We start from the raw sequence: 21629 nt of genomic DNA, 5'->3' as shown, positions 1-21629 counted from the left end.
TCCAGCCTCTGGCACGTCTCACTTCTCCCTAATGGACACTTTCTCCATGAATGACCTCATCCACCCCAGGCTTCGGCCCCACATCTCAGCCCTTCAGTCTCCCCTGGGCTCCAGATTCGGCCTGGAAATCTGTCCCGTACCTTACTCTGTCCCTCACCTCCCCCACACCTCTTCCTCCCCAGGCTTAACTTCAATAAATATATCTCCAGCATCAACCCATCTTTTGCGAGACATCCTGGCTCCTCCATTCAGATACCTCACATCCAACCAGCACAAGTCTCTGTCAGTTGTTCCTCCTACAAAGCTCCCGATTGAATGAATGAATAAAGGAGTGAATGAGAAGCTTGCTGGAGGCGGGACCAGGAGCGGGTCTGGACCGGATCACTTACAACCATAGAGTCCGCGCAGGGGTTGGGAGCTAGAGTGGCCGCCTGCGTGAAGGCGTGCGCCTCGCTCTGTCGGAAATCCCCTAGGGTGGAGGCGGAAACGGAAACCTACAGAGGGGAGAGGAGGGTTGTTGCCGCGTGTGGAGGTTGCGTTTACCTGGTGAGCGGTTGTGGCTGGACACCGGAAGGGTCAGCTCGGGGCGCCCTGAGTCCTGAGGGGTCGGGTTCGGAGGATTCGGGACCAGAGAGTCTGGATGGGCGCGGTGGGCGGGACCTGAGGGCTGAGGGCCGAGTGGGGCGGGGTTGCAGTGGGGCTGACGCGCGGAGGCTGGGGGACGGTGACCCGGACCCGGGAGAGGATCCACAGGCCCTGAACTCCAGTCCCACAACCCCTAGGCCTCATGGCGGTCCGTGCGTCGTTCGAGAACAACTGCGAGATCGGCTGCTTTGCCAAACTTACCAACTCCTACTGCCTGGTGGCCATCGGAGGGTCGGAGAACTTCTACAGGTGCCATGGGAGCCCCGGGCCCGCGGGCAGTGTGTGGGTGGGTGGCGGGTAGAGGTCCTTGGAGTCGGACCCCGGCAGAGTGAGGAGGGTTCGGGCCCCTTAGCCCCGTGATCATTGAGTCCGTGTCCCCACAGTGTGTTCGAGGGCGAGCTTGCTGGTACCATCCCCGTAGTGCACGCGTCCATCGCCGGCTGCCGCATCATCGGGCGCATGTGTGTGGGTAAGCCGGCTGAAAGTCGCCGAGGGAGGGAGTGGAGCCTCCCAGCGCCTTTAATCTTCCCCCTAGAAGGGACCCGAAGGACCCAGGGATTTCTAGGCTTTCATCCATCATCTCCAGCGACTACAGAATCTCTCAATTCTGTGCCGGACCCGGTCTAAGTGTCAACAGATCAGGGACAACCTCTGGCAAAGGTTTCTGGATCATTGTAATCAAAATGTTAAGGGCTTTCACTTTTACAGTTGTTTCAGTCCATCTTCACTGAAGACCCTGGGAGGTAGGAATTACTGGCCTAATTTGACTGATGAGGAAGCTGAAAATCAAAGAACCCAGGTGACTCACCCGGTTCCACACCTAGTGTGAGGCAAGACTGGATTGTCATCTCTCCCTCCCTGGCCACTGACTCTGGTAGATTGCTTGCTCCTTCTGAGGGTCCATTTCTACCTCTAAAAAATGACAAGCTAAGATTCTGGGGCATCCTGTGCAGTTACCTATTTAAAGCTTAAGTTCTATTTACCAGGTACCCCTATATCCATCAGCACTGTTGTCTCTGGCATCTGGTCCATCCTTTGAACTGGCTCCGTTTTCCTTTACTGCCACCCCTTGTTTGTAGTTCTGCTCAAATAGGAGTTTTTCCTTTATTTTTTATTGTAAGCCTGATGATCTTGGACTCTGAGTGTTTCTTATTCAGGCAGAACACTCTTATCTCTGGACTTGGTGATCTTTGGACTTGAAGCTAGTTCTTATGTAATAAGAGAGAACTTAGCCTGATCATCGGTGTGTGTGTGTGTGTGTGTGTGTTTAAAGGATGGGAGAAACTCATAGTTCAGAAGTTCGCAGTTGTGTCCTTGCAGAGTTAGGCAGAGGTTTAGTCATTGTTGTCACGGTATAATTATAGTTCATTCATGTTGCTGTGTACTCAGTTTTGTGTAAATGTACCACAGTGTATTCATTCATTCTTTTGACAGTGGGTATTTGGGGTAGTTTTCAGTTTGATCTATTATGAGTAGTGCTGTTATGTTTCTTAGTGAACAAATGTATGTATTTCTGTTGAATATATAATATCTGGGAGAGGAATGGCTGGGTATCCAGTGTACTAGATGATGTCACATAAGTATCTGAAGTTGCTGCCCAATTTACACTCCTATTGGTTGCTCCATATATCTTTGCCAACCCTTGGTGTTGATGTTCTTTTTAAGAATTTAGCCATCTGGTACGTATGAAGTGTTACCTCAGTTTTTAAGTAGCGAAATATACAACTGATGCCCAAGAGCCCTTCCTTTTGGTCCTGGTCATTCCTGGTGGATGATGGTGAATTGGGCAGGATGTTTGGGACAGACTCCTAGGCCATCTCTGGCCTGCCCAGTGGGACTCCTGGTTGCCTGGGTGCTGTGTGGCTTAGTGGTTTGGAGGACTGGGGTCTGGATCTAAAGCTTTCCTGGGGAACCTACCTGGACTGGGTTGTATTTTCAGGCCCCAGCGCTCAGCAGGTCTTGTGAATTTACAGTTCATCCTTACACAACCTGCCCTAATTTGGGTCTCTCCAGGGAACAGGCATGGTCTCCTGGTGCCCAACAATACCACTGACCAGGAGCTACAGCACATTCGCAACTGCCTCCCAGACAGCGTGCAGATCCGGCGGGTGGAGGAACGGCTCTCAGCCCTGGGCAATGTCACCACCTGCAACGACTACGTGGCCTTAGTCCACCCAGACCTGGACAGGGTGAGGCAGCCCAGTTTAGCCCAAGAGTCACAGGATATTAGCCTAGTCAGTGGTTAGCCACTGTTCTTGCCTATCAGGCAGGAGTTTGGGGTATCTCTTGTGGTTTCTCTTTACACCTGGGCTCCTGCAGTTCAGGCACTGGTTGGAAGAGTGAACAGAGGCCTTTCGTGATGTGACCAGCTAGGGAAAAGAAGCTAGGGAGTGTATTAATCCTCCCTGTATTAATCAGGGAGATTGACTCATTCAGACTTGCAGCTGGAGAGAATATTGACAGTTGAACGCTTGCCTGTGGGTTAGAGGGAAAGAAGGTGATGTGGAGACCAGCCTCTGGCTCTTCAGGGCATGCATGGCTTTGTAGCTGGCCTTGACTCTGCTCCAAGCTGTATTCCCTCCTTTTTCTGGGTGAAGCTTCCATATGCAGCTGCATAGCAGAGGAATGAGCTTAGGGAGTCACGCCCTGGGTGGGTCTGGGTGTGGAGGCCCTGGGTACTTTGATCTGTTTGTTCTGGGTGCTGAGCACAGTACCTTTGGCTGACAGGAAACAGAAGAGATCCTGGCTGATGTGCTAAAGGTGGAAGTCTTCAGACAGACAGTGGCTGACCAGGTGCTGGTAGGAAGCTACTGTGTCTTCAGCAACCAGGGAGGGCTGGTACATCCCAAGACTTCAATTGAAGACCAGGATGAGCTGTCTTCTCTCCTTCAGGTCCCCCTTGTGGTAAGCAGTCATGTTCTCTGACCTCTGTTTTCTGCTGGAGCAGATCCCTTTGCCCAGTATTTGGGAATCTGGGTTATTACCTGTCGCAGTTTGGGGTTGAGGCTGCGGGTCAGAGACCAGGGACTGGGGAGAGTCCTCATGACTTGGCTGTTGGTGCCATGATCCACACTGAGCCATCCTTTGGCAGGCGGGCACTGTGAACAGAGGCAGCGAGGTGATTGCTGCTGGGATGGTGGTGAACGACTGGTGTGCCTTCTGTGGCCTGGACACCACCAGCACAGAGCTGTCAGTGGTGGAGAGTGTCTTCAAGCTGAACGAAGCCCAGCCTAGCACCATTGCTACCAGCATGCGGGATTCCCTCATTGACAGGTATCTGGGCCTTTCTTCTGTTGAGGGGAGGGGAGGGAGATGCAGCTATAATGGGAGCCACACTGTTCATACCGGTGGTTTCTCCTCTTTGAGGCTACATCCACATAGTGCTGAGTAGGCACAGGTGCAGTCCACAAGCATTGCCTGAGTATCTGCCCATCCCCATCTTTGAGGACGTTGACTCAGCGTATCCCTTCTCTAGGCTGTCTTGCTTTATCGCTGACCACCTTCTTTTATAGTTTTTAATCTGCCTGTGTGTTGGTGTATCCAGCCAGTAGCCTGAGACAGGAAGGATCTTTTTATTGAGGGAAGAAGGGAAGGCTGCTTTGGAGCCTCAGGGACTTGGGGGTGGATGTGGCGAGTGCATCAGAATCACTGTCATCTGTACTTCGGTGGGTTTAAATCAAAAGTGGGTTCTTGAGCCCTAACTCTGGAGATTTTGGAGTGTTAGGCTGTAGAATCTCCTCCTTTGGAAGAGCATCAGGTGCTGGATGTTTAGTACCCCCTCCCCCGCCTTTTGTGGCTCTGGAGGCTGCCATGAGACACTTAACTGGAGTCCAGGAAGGTTTTGGGGAAGACAAATCCATCAGCCTGGGCTTCAGGGAATGAGTAGGTAATTGAATATACAGACATAGGGTGGGAAAGTGTGGAGGGTATGAAGGGAAAAGGTTTTATCCCCAGGGTTGAGGACTCTGAATGCCCATGTCAAGAAGTTTTGACTATAGTAGGTGTTTTGACCTCTGTGTTGGGATGCTTATTAATGTAGATTCTTGACATCATCCTTCAAATCCTGATTCCCTCAGTTTGGCGGAGGACCCAGCCATGTGTAGTTATTTCAGTAATTTTTCCTGGGTGATTCTGATGAGGGCAGTGTGGAGACCACACTGACAAACTGCTCTCAGCACTGGAGAGCAGTTGAAAAGGTCTGAACAGGAAAACGGTACCAGTGGTTTTGTCATTTGTTTAACAACTTTTATTTTTTAATACCTACTATGTATCAGACAATTATGATGTGGTGATGAATAAAATATACCCTCCCTCCCCTTTTGGAACATTGACCCTCATAAAACAGTACTTCCACAATTAACCATTTAATTAAAGAACAAAACAGAGAAACTTCTTAGCAACTGAGAACAGAAAGAAATTTTTGTAACCTGATAATTCAAGTCATTTCAGTTCAGTTGCTTAGTTGTGTCTGACTCTTCGAGACCCCATGGACTGCGGCATGCCAGGCTTCCCTGTCCATCACCAACTCCTGGAGCCTGGTCAAACTCATGTCCATCGAGTCGGTGATGCCATCCAACCATCTCATCCTCTGTTGCCCCCTTCTCCTCCTGCCTTCAATCTTTCCCAGGATCAGGGTCTTTTCCAATAAGTCAGTTCTTCGCATCAGGTGGCCAAAGTTTTGGATTTTCAGCTTCAACCTGATAATTGTTACCTACTAAAAAAAACCAGAGCAATGTTGTATTTAATGGAAAAACTTCAGAAACTGCCAGGCAGAACTGCTTACAGGCAGCAGCACTGGTCAGCATTGTAGTTACTATTTTTAAAAAATGGGTATTGATAAAGAAGAGACAAAACTCATTAGCCTCCTTTGGCTTTGAACCTGTTGAGTTTGAGGTGCCCATGAGACCTCACAAGGACGATGTCAGATAAGGGATTAGAAATGTGTACTTCAGGCAATTCCCTGGAAGCCCAGTGGTTAGGACTCACTGCTTTCACTGCTGAAGGCCTGGGTTCAGTCCCTGGTCAGGGAACCAAGATCCTGTAAGCTGTGAGGGGCAGCCCCCCCCCCCCCCAAAAAAAAAGATGTCCTTCACTTTTACAATCATGCAAATGATTATCACCTCCAGGAAGAATGTTCCGGCCCCAGTCCTACCACTAGAGGATTTGTGACCTAGTCGTGTCTCTTTTCCCTCTCTGAGCACCCCCCTTCCCTTGTCTAATTTAGTCTGTTGGACTTGACCTGTGAGGCTCTGATTATGATCAACAATTTGAATAAGTTATTTTGAGTTCACCCGCTTGAATGGAGAAGGAGTTACTTTTCCTTTTTAAGCATTGAGAGTTCTAGACTGGATTGTTACTTGTGGGAGTGGTGGAATCTGGAAGGGGCTCTTCAGGGCAGAGCTGGAACAGAGGTCCTGGGGTGAGGGTGGAGGCAAGCACCTTGAGCATGGAGAGTGAGCTGTGCTCTGACACCTACTGACAATACTCCTTTCTCTCTCTCCAGCCTCACCTGAGTCAGCTTCCATACTGGTCCTGGCTCGACTTTGGCTCCCTCTCAGTGTTCCACCCAGTCTGTCCTGAATGCTGGCAGGGCGGTGGCAGAGAACTCACCTGGACTCGTGGCTGTATGCCCAGCCTTACTTCATCTGTGCCCATCTCCTGAATCTATAGTTACTGCAAAAATGTGCCACATCATGCTGGCTGGCAGGTCCTATGGCTTCTGGCTGAGAGCTCTGTTGTCTGTGCCACCCCATTAAAGGGCAGCTTCCTCTGGCCATTCTGAATGTGTTGTTTGGGGATTTCAACCTGTACTCAGCCCCTCATCATTGTTCCAGGGGGAAGGTGGAGCAGGATGCACACACCCCTTAGTTTTACATGCCCCCCATCATTAGCTTCATCCCAGGGCAAGAGAAAGAAACATGCCATTATACTACCGTTTTCTACACGACTTCAGCCTTATCGTTTTGGCTTCAAAGAATGAGTCTGTTTCAGCTCTCCCCTACGCCAGTGTGAGGATCCTGAAGGGCTTTGGGGCACCTGGCCACAGGGCAGCCTTGTCCTCCTTGACCCGCAGTGGTGGATGGAGGTTGTTGGCCTGGCTGCTAGGTGCCCTGGACAGTCTCAGACTCATCTCCCGCCCTTTGCCTTAGGGCCTTGGGTGCGTGTGGAGCCAGGCTTGGGGAGGCGTGGGTAGTTGTGGCGGATCCCATCGTCTCCGAGTTGCTCGCGGGGCGGGGCCCCGGGACTTGGGGGCAGGTTTGGCCGGTTGCTGGTGGGTGGGGTCGGGTATGTTGGGCCCCGCCCCTGCGTCCTGAAACCTTCCCAGGCGCTTAGGGGGCGTGGTTCGTGCGCCGTGACGTCAGGACGCCAGTGCCTCCAGACGCATCTGCGCTGGCGAGCGGGGAACGGAGACCCGCGCTGGGACTGTTCCGACCCGGGACTCCGGCGTTGCGAGGTGAGGGGCGGGCCCCAGCGGGGCGGGGCGGGGCAGGGGTGGCGTGCAGTCGGCCCCGCACCTGACGGGCCTGTCCTCCTGCAGAACATGGGCGCGCAGCTGAGCGGTGGCCAGGGCTCCACGGAGCCGCCGCAGCCCCAGCCGCAGCCGCAGCCCCAACCCCAGCCTGAGGCGCCGGAGGGCCCTGCTCGGCCCCGGCCAGAGCCCAGCCCCTGGGGGCCGCTGGACGACGTGCGCTTCCTCATCACCTGCACCTCCTGGTACTGACTCTCCGCCCTCCGCAGTTAGCGCCCGCCGCCTCCTGTCGTCCGGTCCGCTTCTCCTGGTGGGGCCTTGTCTCTCCCCACCTTCGCCCACCCTGGAGGCGCACGGAGAGTCAGGGAGCTCGAGGGGGACTGGAAGGAAGCCTCCTCTGCAGCCTCTCGGGGCGCTGTCTTTCCTCCGGCCCCTCCCGCTACCCTGGATTTGTTCGCTTCTTAGCCTGCACCCAGTCTAGCTCAGACTTTCGTGTTTTGCCCACCCCCCAGTTTCTCCGGCCGTCTGGGTCCTGGGGCAGCCTTCTCGTCACAGGCTTCCAGAACCAGGTCAGGACTCTTGGTAAGAAGACCCCAAGGCTACTGACCTCACCTCACCTCACCTCATTTTTCCCTATCACCAAGAACTGGGCTCTTGCTTTTGTCCTGGTCATAACACCTTGTGTCTTGACTTCAGAAAAGACCTTGCCACAGTGAACCTGCCCATCCGTACCTCTCCTGGGAGAGGTGCCATCCTGGGTGGCCACCCTGGCATTATCCGGTTCTATCCCTGGGACCCCAGTCACAGAGGGCCTCCAGGGCCAGCCTTTTGGAGAGAGAGGGCATCTGATTTTGGGGGCTGGCAGATGAGATGCATTGGGCAGCTCTCAGACACCCCAAAGCATCCTGTCTCCCAGAAGCTTCTTTAGGCCACTCAGAACCTGATCCCTGTTCCGACAGCCCAGGGAAATGACACGCTCTGTATTTTTGTTTTATTTAGAAATGATTTAAAAAACATTATACAAAGGCTGATCAGTTTAAAATGTGACTGACACTGAAATGCTGTGATGTTCCCCAGACTGAGGGGAAGCTGGGCTCTGGGGTCCCCAGTGCTTTGCCCCTCTGTCTGTCTGCCCTGTCCTGGGATGATGGACAAACAGATGACACCAAAGCAGGAGAATCCATGACTGGAAGCCTCCAGGCTGAGCCCTCTCTGGGCCTGGCCCTGCGTCCCTCACATCTGCAGCCTGGGCTGCCTGCCTCCATCTCCTGCTGTTTCTCAGCTGACCTCAGTAGTACCAGGAGCCAGTGGGGAGCCTGGGGCACCTAGAGCTTTCGCGAAGTGAGAGCACCAACCTGAGGAGTGGAGAGGGACCAGGGAAGGGGGAAGGGAGGCCGAGGAAAGATGGATAAAAGAGACACTTCTGATCTCATCTTGGACCCTGGAGAGGTCCACAGGTGGGGACCCAATGCCCAGCAAGCCCACTAAATGGCCTGGGCAAGTAACAGCCTCTCTGTGCTTTGTTTGAGGGCACAGTGAGAGTTATCCTTGGCCTCCCAAGGACTACATGAGTTACATGTGAGTGGACGGGTGAGCTAATAAAGTGCTTTGCAAAGTATAAAACACTGTACAAACCTATGAATCACTAATATCTCCGCAGTTGTTCCCCACCCGCCCCAGGGAGCCCGCCCTTGACCAAAATGAGGAAAAAAAAAAAAAAACAAGGATGATGACGGAACACAGTGGACCCATATAGGTGTCTCTGGGACAAAAGAGATTTTGCTCAAGATGGCTCCCAGAGGCCCTGTCTGCTACAGGTTAAGCAGACCCAAAGCTCAGAGGCCACAGGGTAGGGGGCAAGGCCCGTGCAGGCTCAGAGGCCCTGCCAGCACCCCCAAAGATTGACATCTCCTCTTGGATTTGGCAGAGAGCCCATGGACATCATTGAGCCCATTGGTCCTGCCTCTGGCTCCTTAGCAACAAGCAGGTCTGCCTCTTCCTGGGTTGATGTGAGGCAAGCCAAGCCCTAAGAATTCCTGCCAGAGACAGTGAAGGGCGGGCCCCTAGGCTTGGGCCTGTTACCAGTTATGGGTACCCTTTTCCAAAGAGCAGTGCAGGGTGGTGGGCCCAGAGAGCTGGGTTAGCAGGGGCCAAGCTCATGGTATAAACACTGCTTCTGGGCTGAGAAATTGAGTTGGTCTCAGGGCACCTAGGGGTGCGGGCTCTGAGCATTTCAGAAGACTGCCCTGGGCCCCTTCCCCCAGGATCATGAGAGTGTTGGCCTGGAGTCATTTCTGTCTCACTGAAGCAGGCTGAGCTCTCATGCCACAGGTGACAGGCTGGAGCAGGGCAGGGACTTGGGGGATGGTGAGAGAGACTGGAGAGTAGAGGACAGCTACAAACTTAAATCAGCCTCCAGAGAGGGGTCAGCTCCTGCTCCCACCCTGTAGCCTCATTATCAGGGCCCGGCTCCTGGGGTGTTGGGGCACTGGAGTGGCCTTAACAGCACCTTGGTCCTTATCGCTGGGGGGAGGGCTGGCCTTGCCAAGACAGTCACCACTAATTCACCTAAAGCCTCAAGCAGCCTTTGCAAAATGGGACTTTAAACAATAGTGACAGGACACTGAAATATTCACGACGTGACAGCTGCGTCCTTGTCAGACCCAGCTGGGCCACAGCCCTGCCTGCAGCTTGTGACCCTAAATTCCGGGTCTCAGAGGAGACCCTGATGTGTGGAGCAGGTTTCCTGAGGGGTCTGCTATGGCAGCAGGGGAAACCCAGGCTTGCTGCCCACTGTGTCGGCAGCAGGGGTCCTGTAGCCGTGGAGGACAGTGGGAGTGGGGTGGGGGGGACATCTGACCAGCAGGTGTTGGCAAAGGGGGCCAGGACTGGTGGCATCTCCCAGATGGGGCCAAGAGCTGTGCTGGCTTCCCACAGAAGGTGCTGGGTCCAGCCAGGTTCAGTGCCGTGGTGCCTCATGGACACCACGGGGCGCAGTGACCACAGGGCCTCCTCCTGGCATGGGCCCTGCCTCCTGACACGGCCTGGCCTGTTCCCTGGAGTAGGGAGCAGTTACCCAGGACAGAAGGCTGGCAGCTGGGCGCCAGGCACCCATCCTGGCACAGCCGCCATCACTCCCTGCCCCATGCTCAGCCCAGGCCAATGCACCACCACTTCAGCTGCATGACCCCTGGCCTAGGGCCCTGCTGGCCCCGGTGGGCAGTGGCCAGAGCTGCCGCTCAGACCCTGGTGAGGAAGGGCCTGGCCAGCCAGACTGAGTGGACAAAGAGGGCTCTGGGCTGCTCACACCCACTCCTGGACCGGCCGCTTATAGTAGGTGACAGGCTGAGGGCCCGCCTTGTTCTTGAACTGGAAGATGGTGTAGACCAGCACCAGGATGCAGAGGGACAGGATGCAGGGTATAACCACGGCCACCGCGTTGACAGAGCCGGGCACGTCGTTGATGGTCACCATGATGTCCACGTCATCCTGGGGCAGCCTCCGCTCCTTGCGCCGCTCCGCCTCCTTCTGGTTGCAGCCCATCCAGTCCCGCAGGATGTTGCGCGGGTAGCCTGGCTCCACGCTCAGCTTCTGGTTGTCAAACTTCCAATAGTCCCGGCCCTTATAGAAGTACGTGTAATCTGCAGAAACACGGCCCAGCATCACCATCCCAGACACTTCCTGCACCTGCTCTGGGCCAGCAGGAAAAGGCAAGGGGCTGTGGCGGTGTGGAGGAGGGGGCGCCTCCCACCCGAGAGGAGCCCACCAGCAGCTCTGAAGGCGGGGGTGGGCGCATGCAGCGGTGGGGACAGCATGCTGGAATACTTGGAGTGCCCGGCACACCCCGCAGAGGGTATGGCTGGTCAGGGAGTATGACCTGCCCAGCTGCAGAGGCACCCAGACCTGGACCAGCCCATCCTGTCATCTCAGAGGTGCTGGGAAGCCACTGAGGGGCTTTAGGTAGAACTGGTGAGTTCATTTTGTGTTTCCTAGACAAGGACCCTTCTCAGCCCTGTTGTACTATGCCAATAGCCCCTCATGCCCCCCACCCCAATATGGGTCAGATGCAACCCCCTACTCAGAGCTTGTACAGCGCTGCCTCCACAGCTAGCTCCAGGGCTGCACCTGCTCCTGCCTGAGCCAAGGGGGACAAGGAGCCAGAATTCTCTTGTCGACAGTGGACACCACCTCTTGGTAATTACCATGCCTTTTTGGGGGCTTGGCACACATGACTTCACAACACAGATTGCAGGGTCGCTGGGACACTGCTGGGGGAGGGGATGGAAGGCAAGGAGGCAGCAGGGCTTGGCAGCCACCACAAGGCTCCCTGCAGCAGCCGTATCGCCCAAGCCAGTCCTGATGGAGAGCAACTCATGTTCTCCCATTGGCCGGCTCCTCACCCTGGCTGGGACTTTCATTGGCTAAGGTTCCTGATGTCACCTGTCTCTGAGGCTCCCCCAAAGAGTAAGGCCACGTGTGTAAAGCATCAGTGACACAGGAGAGCCACCAAATAGCAGCTCCCCTGTTAGCCCCTGGCTTTCTTACCAGAGACGTCTCCTTGGAGAGCCCTTCCTGACAACCCTCTCTCACAGGGCCCTCTGCTCAGATGCTCTCTCCCAAGTGCTTTCCCTTACTGCCTTTGTTGCCACCTTACTTGTTTATTTGCCTCTAGGCTGGGAGCCAGAGATGCGATGCACATCTCATTCCAAGCTCCATCTCCAGCCCTCCCACACAACCTGGCTCTCAGTAATTACTGTGGAGTGAATGAATGCCTGTCATCCCATAAAAACTAAAACACCCTAAACAGGATGACGATAATAACAGCTGAAACGTACGTGGCACGGGTCAACTGCTCTACGTAATTGATGTTCATCCTCACAAAGCTCTGTGAAGTAGGGACCATTATTATCCGCATTTTATAGATGAAGAGACTTAAGTGCTATGCCCAAACTCATATTGAGTAGTGGGGGTGGGATATGAAACCAGCCAGGTTGGCTCCAGAGTCTGCTTTTGACCAGATCGATGGAGATGAATTCAACAAACATTCATGGATACGTGCTCGGCACCTGGCAAGTCCCAGCCCCTCTTCTTCCTTTTGGTTGTGCTGTACAGCTTGTGGGGGTCTGAGTACCCCAACCAGGGATTGAACCCAGGCCCTCAGCATTGAAGTACAGAGCCCTAGCCACTGGACTGCCATGGCATTCCCTCAGTCCTTCTTCTTGACAAGCTTCTAGTCTAGTGGGGAGAGAGGCTCTGAGTCAGCCTGCCACCCAGGAGAAGCTTAGAAAATATCTCATACGTTAAAAAAAAAAAAAAAAGGCTTCTCTCTGTTATCTTCAAGCCCTGTGAAAAAGCCCTTTGGATCGCCACATCCATCATTTCAGATCTGATAACTCAAGGCACTCCTAGAGTACTCCTGAGGACCTCTGCTTGAGAAATGCTGCCTGAGGGAATGAAGTCAGTCTATGAAAGCCTCTCAGTTGTGAATGATGCCCACAGATGAGAAACTGACTTGGCAGCTGTTAGGATTAAGTGACTGTGACTGTGAGTCGATATGAGGCAGTTGTCTTTGCCACCAGGTGGTATTTCTCAAACCTGGATACCATGAGAGTACGCCTCCCATGGGCGGGCCCGGATGAGACCTACACTAAACCAGATCCCCCCAAACCCAGCCGGGCTCTTACGTACATCCTTCCTTGCTGATGAAGGCCCCTTGGGGAGCCTGGGGGATGCCCTTCCACACGGTGATGGGCTTGGGGTAGCCAGGGTCCGTGGCCCGCCGTTCCTCGCTGTAGCGCCAGTACCGCTCGCCTTTGAAAAAGTAGGTCTTGCCCACAGGTTCCCAGCGCAGAGCTGTGTCAATGCCTTCTCGGGGCAGACAGCTGCCCAGCTCTCCCAGGCTGTGGGGGTACCCAGGCTCCACCGTCACCTCCTTAAACACCCAGTATTTGTCCCCTGTGGCCAAGAGGAGCCCAGGATTAGCTTTCCTCAGTCATTCAATGCCGGAGATTGTGGTTAGAGCCACTTGCCCATCATCTACTGGGACCGAAGTCATTCATGAAGCCAGTGTCAAGGGGAAACAGCCCTAGGCCAGCTTGATTCCCGTGGCAGGGGAGGCTGGGGCCCCTCGGCCCAGGCAGAGCTTAGAGGGCAAGAAGCCAGAATCTAGTGTCAGGTCCTGGGCAGCTCGCCCCACGCTGCCCCAGCTCTGTGCCCCACCCTCTTTTCGTTTCATGTGACTCGCTCCTTGCTCCTTTCTGGGTGACCTCAGCCTCTCCTGGCTTTACACACACACAAGTACTTCTACCAGTGACACCCAGCTCTGAGGCTGTGGCCCATGGCCACTCTCCCAGTGGACCTGGCCCCAGGCCCAAGACCCTGATTGTCCACTGACCTTTGGGAATTTCTAGGTCTGCTTCCAGAGTTCCTCCTCTCCACTGCGAGGGCTCCCTCCCTCACCACCTCTCTGCCCTGCAGCGTCCCCAAGAAGGTGGCATCCTTGGTCCTCTTTCCTCCTCCTCTCAGCACTCAGCCTCTTGCAAGGACTTTTCCATCTCCTGACCTCACTGCTCCTCCCGGCACAAGCCTTAGAGACATCGCCCTCCTCAACTCCAGTAACATCCTCAACTCCAGAAATGGCCTCTCACCTCTGCCCTGACTGCCACCTGCCCTCTGGCTCTCTGCTGCTCACAGATGAAGAGTGACTGCCAGCACTGGCCTAATGGATCGAGGCCGCAGTCTGGGTGGGCAACCAGGGCTCTCAGGACTCTCGCCTAAACTACCTTTCCAGGCATGGCTCTTGCGTGGCACTCCATGGCCATCCTGTGGGTTTTCTAAAGGACTTGAACTACTCCTTTGGCTATGCTCTTCCTTCCCCTTGGAATGCTTCCCTCGCTTCTCACTACCTGTATCTTATCCTTCTGAGGCCTGGCCAAGTCAAGATAACCGAAGTGAAACAACCCAGCACAAGCTGGGTGAGCCGGACAACTAGCTCCCCTCCCGCATTCCCTTACCTCTCCAGCCTGTGCGCCCCCCTCCCTCCAGGCTGTTATAGAGCTCACGCGGTGGCCTCCCGTGGAGCATGGATGCCCTTCAGTTGTCCACCATCCTCTACCCTGTGTGGGTGAGGCTTGTCACCCCACCAACTCTGGCACATAGAAACCCTCAACGGTCACTCCCTGACAGGGGTCCGTCCTGTCCGATGTCAGTGTTAGGGCTAGAAAGACTTGCAGGAGATCCACCCTCACCCGCCGCACCCCCTCAGACCTGTCTTGCCTCTTCAAAGGTAGAGAAAGGGCGTCCCGAAAAGGGAAGGGAACTGTCCCACCCCTCTGCACAGACCATGTTACCTTTGAAGAAGACAAATCTTCCATCCGCCCTTTCATAGGCTGCGTCTATGCGGGCGGGCAGGCCCTTCCAGAACTGCTCGATCTGCATGGGGTAGCCCTCCTGCACCCGGTTATTGCGCAGGCGCCAGAACCAGCGATCCTGGGGGTTACGATGAGGAAAGAAAGAGGCATAGCCTTTGAACCCAGTGATCTCAGCCCTGGGACTCGGGCCCCAACAACCCAACAACTTCCCCTGGTCGCCCCCCTGGCAAGCCTCCATGAAGTCTGTCCATTTACTGCATCTAAATTCGGAGCCCAATGCTGAAGCCAGGATGCTCATCACCTCTCTTCAATAAGGCATCCAATGGCTCTTGTTGCCCAAGGGGTCGCAAGACAGAGCTGACAGACAGGCCTAGGGGGGAAAAGGAGACAGCGTGGAGGAGCTGGAAAGGATGGTGCGGTGCCTGGGTTGACCACAGGAGGGCAGAGGAGAGTTACTGACATCAGAGGGGCCCTTCCCGAGGCTGGGCAGCAGGGGGCGCTCATTGATGCCGGGCAGAGTGCCCGCCTCATGGCTGGCTCCAGCTGGCAAGCAGGGCAAGGACCATGGGAAGCAAGCTGTGGAAATTCCCCCAAGCCCTGGCTGTGAATTCAGGCTCATCCTCTTACAGTTGCATGACCTGGGGCTCAGTACTTGAAGAGCCTCACCTGCACTGTGCTGTGCTTAGTCGATCAGTTGTGTCCGACTCTTTGCGACCCCGTGGACTGTAGCCCACCAGGCTCCTCTGTCCATGGGATTCTCTAGGCAAAAATACTGGAGTGGGTTGCCATGCCCTCCTCCAGGGGATCTTCCCAACCCAGGTTAAACTCAGGTCTCCCGCGTTGCAGGCAGATTCTTTGCTATCTGAGCCAGGTAATAATGAAGGGAAAGATGAGAGATTATAGGTGAAGCACCTAGAACAGTACAGGGCACATAGCTGGTGTTGATTAAATGGTAGCTCAACAGGCCAAGTGTGGAAAAAAGCCCTCCTCCGCACACTGGTGTCTTGTCCCACTGCAGTCCTGGTTGGTAGGCACTCTGGGCGAGGCCTGTAACTTCCCAGGGCTTCAGTTTTCTTATGTGTCAATGGGAATGATAAAACCCAGACTTGCTTAGGAATCATTCAGCTGGAGGATCCAAGGGTACAGAAGAATGAACATGATACATGAAAGATGGTTCGAAAGTAGAGAAGATTTGCCTTTTTTTAGGTGTTTTACAAAGCACTTTCACATCCAGCTTTTTAAACCTTATTTTGACTTTCACAATTCCTGTTAAGTAGATCTGAGATAGAGTCTTAAGGAAGGCCTAGTAACTTCCTTTGAGCCTCACAGTCAGAGCAGGACTGGGGTGGACCTCTGTTGCCTGATTCTTGGTCAGAGTGCAAAGCTTGCTGGGGAGAATCCACAAGGGGCGTGGGGTGGGCAGCCCTCCACAGTCCCCCAGTGTGCTGGAGACGCACTGCCCAGCCCCCCGTCAGTGGAGGGCTTCTCGCCTGGGGGCTGGGAGTGTGGTCAGCAGGCAGTTTTCACCTGTTAGCCTCTCTGGGGATGGCCTCAGCTCCAGGCAGCTCCCCCAAAGTCATGGCCTCCTTTGTCCAGGGACTGAATAAAGTTCCAGCCATTTGGGGCCCAAGTGGGATGACTCTGATGGGCCGTTCTAGTCCCAGAGCTCTCTGCGGGGGTGGCCAGGTCTGCAGTGGGCCTATTAGTATTGTTTATTTCTCAGTAGTCTCTGCGATCCCATAGACTAAAGCCTACCAGGCTCTTCTGTCCATGGGATTCTCCAGGCAAGAATACTGAAGTGGGTTGCCATTTCCTTCTCCAGGGGAATTGTCCCAACCCAGGGATCAAACTCGAGTGTACTGCATTGCAGGCAGATTCTTTACCATCTGAGCCACCAGGGAAGTCCCTTTAGTGGGCCTAGTTGCTACTCATTAATGTCTTCTCCTCTTGCCCTGCCAGGCCTCCCTCTCTTCCTTCCCACAGATGTGGGTCCCAAAGGTGCGTCCTAGTCAAAATCCTGCATCACAGGACTACCCTAGCAGAAGTGGTTAAGACTTTGCCTTGCAATGTAGAGGGCACAGGTTCGATCCCTGGCTGGGGAACTAGGAGCCCATGTGCCTTGGGGCCAAAAGGCCAAAACATAACAGAAGCAATATTGTAACAAATCCAACAAATACTTTTAAATGGTCCACATCAAAATAATCTTAAAAAAAAAAAATCCTGCATCCCAAACACTGTCCCAGAGTCGGCATCCCTGACAACCCAACTGCAACACAGGGAGCAGGCCGCCACCCTGTCCGCCCATGGCCAGAGAGACCCGAGCAGGACAAGGGACGTGACCTGGCCAGCTTTCTGTCAGGGGCACCTCAGAACCATTCTCTCGGCCCTGCCAGGACCAGAGACAGACTCAGCCATGGCTGCACCAGCCCCTACCCCAAGCCTCCATCATCACAGGCACAGCTCGTGGGGTCTGCACACACCCTTCGTTAGAGCAAGTGACTCCCCCAGCTCTCAGGGGGAGAAACCGAGATCCAGACAATGGACGTGACTTGTTCAGAGTCACAGACCAGAGGCCAGACTCCAGCACTTTTTCCCCAGCGTTGACCCCTGGGAAGGGGCAGACTCACCCATCTTCCCCCTTCCCTCTTGAAAACAGTCCACTGACCCAGCAGCGCCAGAAAGAGACCCTGTGTCCTGGCTGCTGGACTTGCTCCCATCCATCTGGGCCCCCCCAGAAGGCCTAATCCCAGAGCAGCCGCTCTCTCCCACCCATGGAGGGGGGCACCGAGGTCCTACCTTAAACACAAACATCTCGCCCCGGAAGAGGGCCACCGTGTTGAAGTTGCCGTCACAGATGTTGGGTTTGGCGCCGGGTGTGGCTGGTCGGTCCCCGAGGGGTGGCCGCGGGGGCCTGGGCTGGCGCTCGTGTTTCCTCTCCGTCGGTGAGTGGATCCTGCGCACCGGCAGCGTGGGGAGGGGCCTGGTGGGCTCCAGGGGCTCGGCTGGGGGTCCTGGAGAGAGGGGCTGCGCCTTAGGGTGGGGCAGCCGTTCCCTGTGCCCCACTGCTGTTGCCTCCGCGTCGCCAGGCAGTGTGAGACAAGCCTGTCACACTTCAGCCTCCTATCCTGTCCCCCCTCCCCACTGTTTACTGCCCCAATCTTTCAGAAAATAGATGAAAACAGCCATTAAATGGGAACGCTCATCTTCCCACCCCCAAAGCTGAGATCTTCTCTTTCTTCTCTCCTCTTACGAGAGAGCAGGTGTCCCTCAGTGTCCCCTTCCCTCCCCGCCTGCTCCCCTCTTTCTTCACCCTGCTCCAGTACGGCCTCTGCCCCGTGACCCGTGGAAACTCCTGTCAAGATCACCCATGACCTCCATGTTGCCAAATCCGACAGTTACTTGACTCAAACTTTGATGTCCATGTGAATCATCCAGGGGTCTTGATAAAAATGCAGGTTGAGATTCAAGAGTATCTGGGTGGGGGGGGCCTGCCATTCTGCATTTCTTCAAGCTCTCAGGTGAGGCCAAAGTTGCTGGTCTGAGGCCAGACCAGCAAGATCATAGAAACACTTTCCTTAAAATACTCTTCTCTTCCAGAACCCTGCACTCTCTTGGTTTTCCTTCTGCCTCCGTGGACTGTCCCGGCTTTGCCTCCTTTGCTGGTAGCCTTTCCTCGTCCACTCCACTCTACCGGTCAGCACAGCCGTGGGCCCTCTTCTCATCTCTCTGTTTTGGTCCCTAGGTGCTTCTCAACTTGGGCTGCGAGGATTAGGATTACCTGGAAAACTTTGAAAACCCTGATGTTCAGAAGGCACCCCAGACCAGTTAAAATCCAATCTCTGGGGGCGAAGCCTGGGTAACAGTATTTTTAAAAATTCAAGTCCCAAGATGATTCCAATGGAAGGCCAAGTTGAGAATCACTGCCCTCTGTGATCTCTTCTAGGTTCACGGCTGTAAAGACCCTTGATGTTAGAGCCGTCCCATGGGATGTTCTGTGATGACATAAATGTTCTATATCTGCACTGTCTTGTATAGCAGCCTCTAGCCACGTGCGGCTCTTGAGCACTTGAAATGACTATTAGCGTGGCAGAGGAACTGAAATTTTAATTTTATTTAATTCTAATTAATATGAATTCAAATGGCCACATGTGGCTAGTGGCTACCATATTGAACACCAAAGACCCCAAATCAATATCCCAGCCCAGATCTCTGAGTGATAGGAGTCAGTCCCATTGCTCTGTGATTACAAAAGCCAGAAACCTTGGCGTAATCCATCCCCTTACCCCCATGTCTACTCTCAGCAAATATGGTCCATTTTATTTTTAAAACACCTTGCAGTCCCCACCACCTGTCCAGTCCTCCATGGCTTCACCTATGGAGATCCTACCCATCCTCCAGGCTTTGGGTGAGGCCACCTCCTCTGTGAGGTCCTCAGGGCCCCAGACAGAGCCCTCCTCCCACACCTCACATCCTGGGGTCTGTGGGGGTTGTACTATACAGACATGCATCTGCTCTCATAAACGGGTCTTCCTGTCTCAACTGCCTGGACAAGAACAAGAACTTCCGGCACCAGTGTGAACAGAGCATGGAGAGGGTTATGGTAGCAGGCCCCTCAAATCTCATCAAGGTATCAGCCTAGTTTCTTTTTTTCTTGTTTAAGCAAAAAGCTCTGGTGATAATACTCATCCTGTTGCACCACCATTTCTTGAGTGGACGTGTGAATCTCTTGGCTTGAGGTGGGACCCCTTGAAAGGGAACTGCAGGAAGTAAGGGGAGGTGCGTGGAGGGAAGGTAAGTGGAGGAGGGGGAATGGGTGGCCCGCTCGTCACTTTTGTCCCTCCCAGTGGCAGCTCGGACCCTCCCCTAGGTGTCCCAAGTGTTCAGGGAGGGAGGTGGGGAGCAGCCTTGCCCTCTCTGGTTAAGCAAAGACACCACAGGTCTCTAACGGTCAGACAGTGGTCAGAGACTGCAGTGCTCCCCAGCCTCCCCCTCCACCCAGGCAGTGACAGCCCAGCCTCGAGGCGAGAAGGGTGGCCCCTCTCCCCTCCACACACCGTAGATCTTCTGGATGCCCTGGAGATCGTCCTGAGGCAGCTTGAAGTTGTGCGTCTCCATGTACTGGTAGAAGGGCGCCATGATGGCGCTGGGGTCGTTGGAGTGCTCGAGGCCCAGGGCGTGGCCCAGCTCATGCACAGCCACCAGGAAGAGGTCATTCCCTGCAGAGGGCGAGATGGGGAGGTGCCCGGGGTGCCCACTTAGGTGTTAGTGGCAGTCAACCCATTACTTCAGCAATACCCAGCATAAGCTTTGTCTCAGGCCCTGTGCCAGACACTGGGCCATACAGAGAAATCAAGACATGTCCCCGCCTTCCAGAACTTTCCATACAGTGGCAGTGGTAGGGGCAGAGAAAAGAAAATAAGTGAAATTAGTGTTCCAGGTGCTTCAATAGCTGTCTCCAGGGGTCAAGTGAGGATTCTGGGGAGGAGGGAGAAGTTACTGACACTTGGAAGGAAGATGTTCAAGGGAGAGCTTCACAGAGGTGAAGCTTCAGGTAAGCCCATAAAGATAAGAAGTTAGTCAGGAGAATGGATTCAGTGGGAAGGAGAGGAAGAGGGGTGGGGGTGGCCTTCCTGGCAGAGGGAACGCCTGTAAACAAGGTCCAGGGACAAGCAGTTTCATTCCACTTGGCCCTGGAACAAAGCAGGAGGGGAGGGCCAGAGGGAGATGAGGTCAGCCGGCTGGCGGGCAGGGCTTGTGATGCCCGCGCAGGAATTTGGATTGGCTTCTTGGTCCGCGGGGGGTTTGAGCAGGAGTGGGGGTGGCAGCATGATGTAATCACTCCGCAGTCGGAGGAAGGATCAGTGGGTGATTAGACCAGAGGCGGGGAGATCAGAGGGGTCTGTCTGGAAGTAAGAAAGGGCCTGTGCCAGGAGGAGGGAGCGGACGGGCAGAGGGGAGTCCTTTGGGCGGCAGGCTGGCCGTCATCTTCAGAGACCCGGGGGTAGGCGGGGCTTGGGTCACACAGCCGCTCTTAGTCCTGAGGTCAAGTTCAACGCGGGGACTCAGATGCCTGTGCAAACAAGGTCCATGTGCTGAAAGTGGGATGTGGGATCCCCAGTGTGAAGCTGAGGCAGCAACACAGCAGAGTGGTCATGAGCTGGGCCCCAGAACAGGACAGGACTTGTTCATTTCCAGCTCTACCTGCCGCCCCACCCCCAGCTTTGTGAACTTGCCCAGAAGGTCTACCTCCTGAATCTCAGTGTCCTCATCTGTACAATGGGGAGATCATATCTACCTGGAAGGGCTGTGAGAGGATTGGATAGGATAAGACACGTGACAACAGTTGTTACCATTCAAAAGGCAGAAGCTTCCTCCCGGGAACAAGCCCATTGACCAGAAATGAAGCATGAAGCCATAGGGGTTCCAGAAACCAGATCCTCTTAAAGTCAACTCCCCTGAGTGTCTTGATCAAGCCTGGGACTGGGCAGGGCCTGACTTTGCGAGGATGAAGTTGCCCTGGCTTTGGGAAAGAAATCCAAGGGGCAGGAAGTTGAGCAGGCTGGCATATCAACATCATATATGTCCAGTTACAGACTCCTGCTGGCCTCAACCTCTGGCAGTTGAATGTCCCTTGAGCCCTACCTCTATTGCCCAGCCCTAACAGATGGTAAAGAATCTGCCTGCAATGTGGGAGACGTGGGTTCGATCCCTGGCTTTGGAAGATTCCCCTGGAGGAGGGAATGGCAACCCACTTTAGTATTCTTGCCTGGGAGATCCCATGGACAGAGGAGCCTGGTGGGCCATAGTGCCTGGGGTCGCAAAGGGGTGGACACTGCTGAGCGACTAACCCTTTCACTTTCAAGGCATGTCACAGCCCATTCCTGCCACCCTGAAGTGCAGGGGAGGCTGCTAGGAGCCCAGGAGGTGCTCAGGACTCCTTGCACCCACTCCGGCCCCAGTGTAAGTGGTCAACTTGCCCTACACCCACCCGGCTGAGGGCCCCCTGAGGGCCAGAGGAGGCCGGGGATTGCAACTGGCCTTCCTGGGTAAGGTCTTGGGGAGAAAGAAGAGCCCTCTGGGGCACACGTGCCTGCCTGCCGCACTGCTGATGCCACCGGTGCCTTCAGCGAAGGGGGATGGGTGAG

The 21629-nt window shown here is 54.6% G+C and overlaps 3 protein-coding genes across 5 annotated transcripts in view; 2 read left to right on the top strand and 1 right to left on the bottom strand.

Moving 5' to 3' along the window:
- Positions 1 to 407: 407 nt before the first annotated feature.
- On the top strand, positions 408 to 6421 carry EIF6 (eukaryotic translation initiation factor 6). 2 transcript variants are annotated; one of them, XM_055544856.1, is made up of 7 exons: positions 408 to 546; positions 783 to 894; positions 1029 to 1114; positions 2659 to 2834; positions 3373 to 3549; positions 3737 to 3918; positions 6149 to 6421. In XM_055544856.1, exons 2-7 carry the CDS (start codon positions 788 to 790, stop codon positions 6156 to 6158), a joined length of 738 nt encoding a protein of 245 aa, XP_055400831.1. In that variant the 5' UTR covers positions 408 to 546; positions 783 to 787; the 3' UTR covers positions 6159 to 6421. The 2 variants fall into 2 exon arrangements, with proteins under 2 accessions (XP_055400831.1, XP_055400832.1); XM_055544857.1 differs by having other exon boundaries at positions 474 to 575.
- Positions 6422 to 6967: 546 nt separating this feature from the next.
- Positions 6968 to 8816, top strand: MMP24OS (MMP24 opposite strand). Its single transcript, XM_055544860.1, has 2 exons — positions 6968 to 7099; positions 7184 to 8816. Exon 2 carries the CDS (start codon positions 7187 to 7189, stop codon positions 7364 to 7366), a length of 180 nt encoding a protein of 59 aa, XP_055400835.1. The 5' UTR covers positions 6968 to 7099; positions 7184 to 7186; the 3' UTR covers positions 7367 to 8816.
- Positions 8817 to 8843: 27 nt separating this feature from the next.
- MMP24 (matrix metallopeptidase 24) overlaps positions 8844 to 21629 on the bottom strand; it is a 28534-nt gene continuing 15748 nt past the window's right edge. For both annotated transcript variants that reach the window (XM_055544854.1, XM_055544853.1), the window contains 5 exons: positions 19539 to 19700; positions 17281 to 17495; positions 14464 to 14602; positions 12803 to 13069; positions 8844 to 10755 (listed from right to left, as the gene is read on the bottom strand). In XM_055544854.1, coding sequence (XP_055400829.1) covers positions 10418 to 10755; positions 12803 to 13069; positions 14464 to 14602; positions 17281 to 17495; positions 19539 to 19700 — 1121 coding nt within the window. In that variant the 3' untranslated portion in view covers positions 8844 to 10417. The remainder of the gene's footprint in view (positions 10756 to 12802; positions 13070 to 14463; positions 14603 to 17280; positions 17496 to 19538; positions 19701 to 21629) is intronic.

Source organism: Bubalus kerabau, chromosome 13 (assembly GCF_029407905.1).
Source record: "Bubalus kerabau isolate K-KA32 ecotype Philippines breed swamp buffalo chromosome 13, PCC_UOA_SB_1v2, whole genome shotgun sequence".
Classification (NCBI taxonomy): domain Eukaryota; kingdom Metazoa; phylum Chordata; class Mammalia; order Artiodactyla; family Bovidae; genus Bubalus; species Bubalus kerabau.
This window is presented reverse-complemented; position numbering and strand designations above follow the sequence as displayed.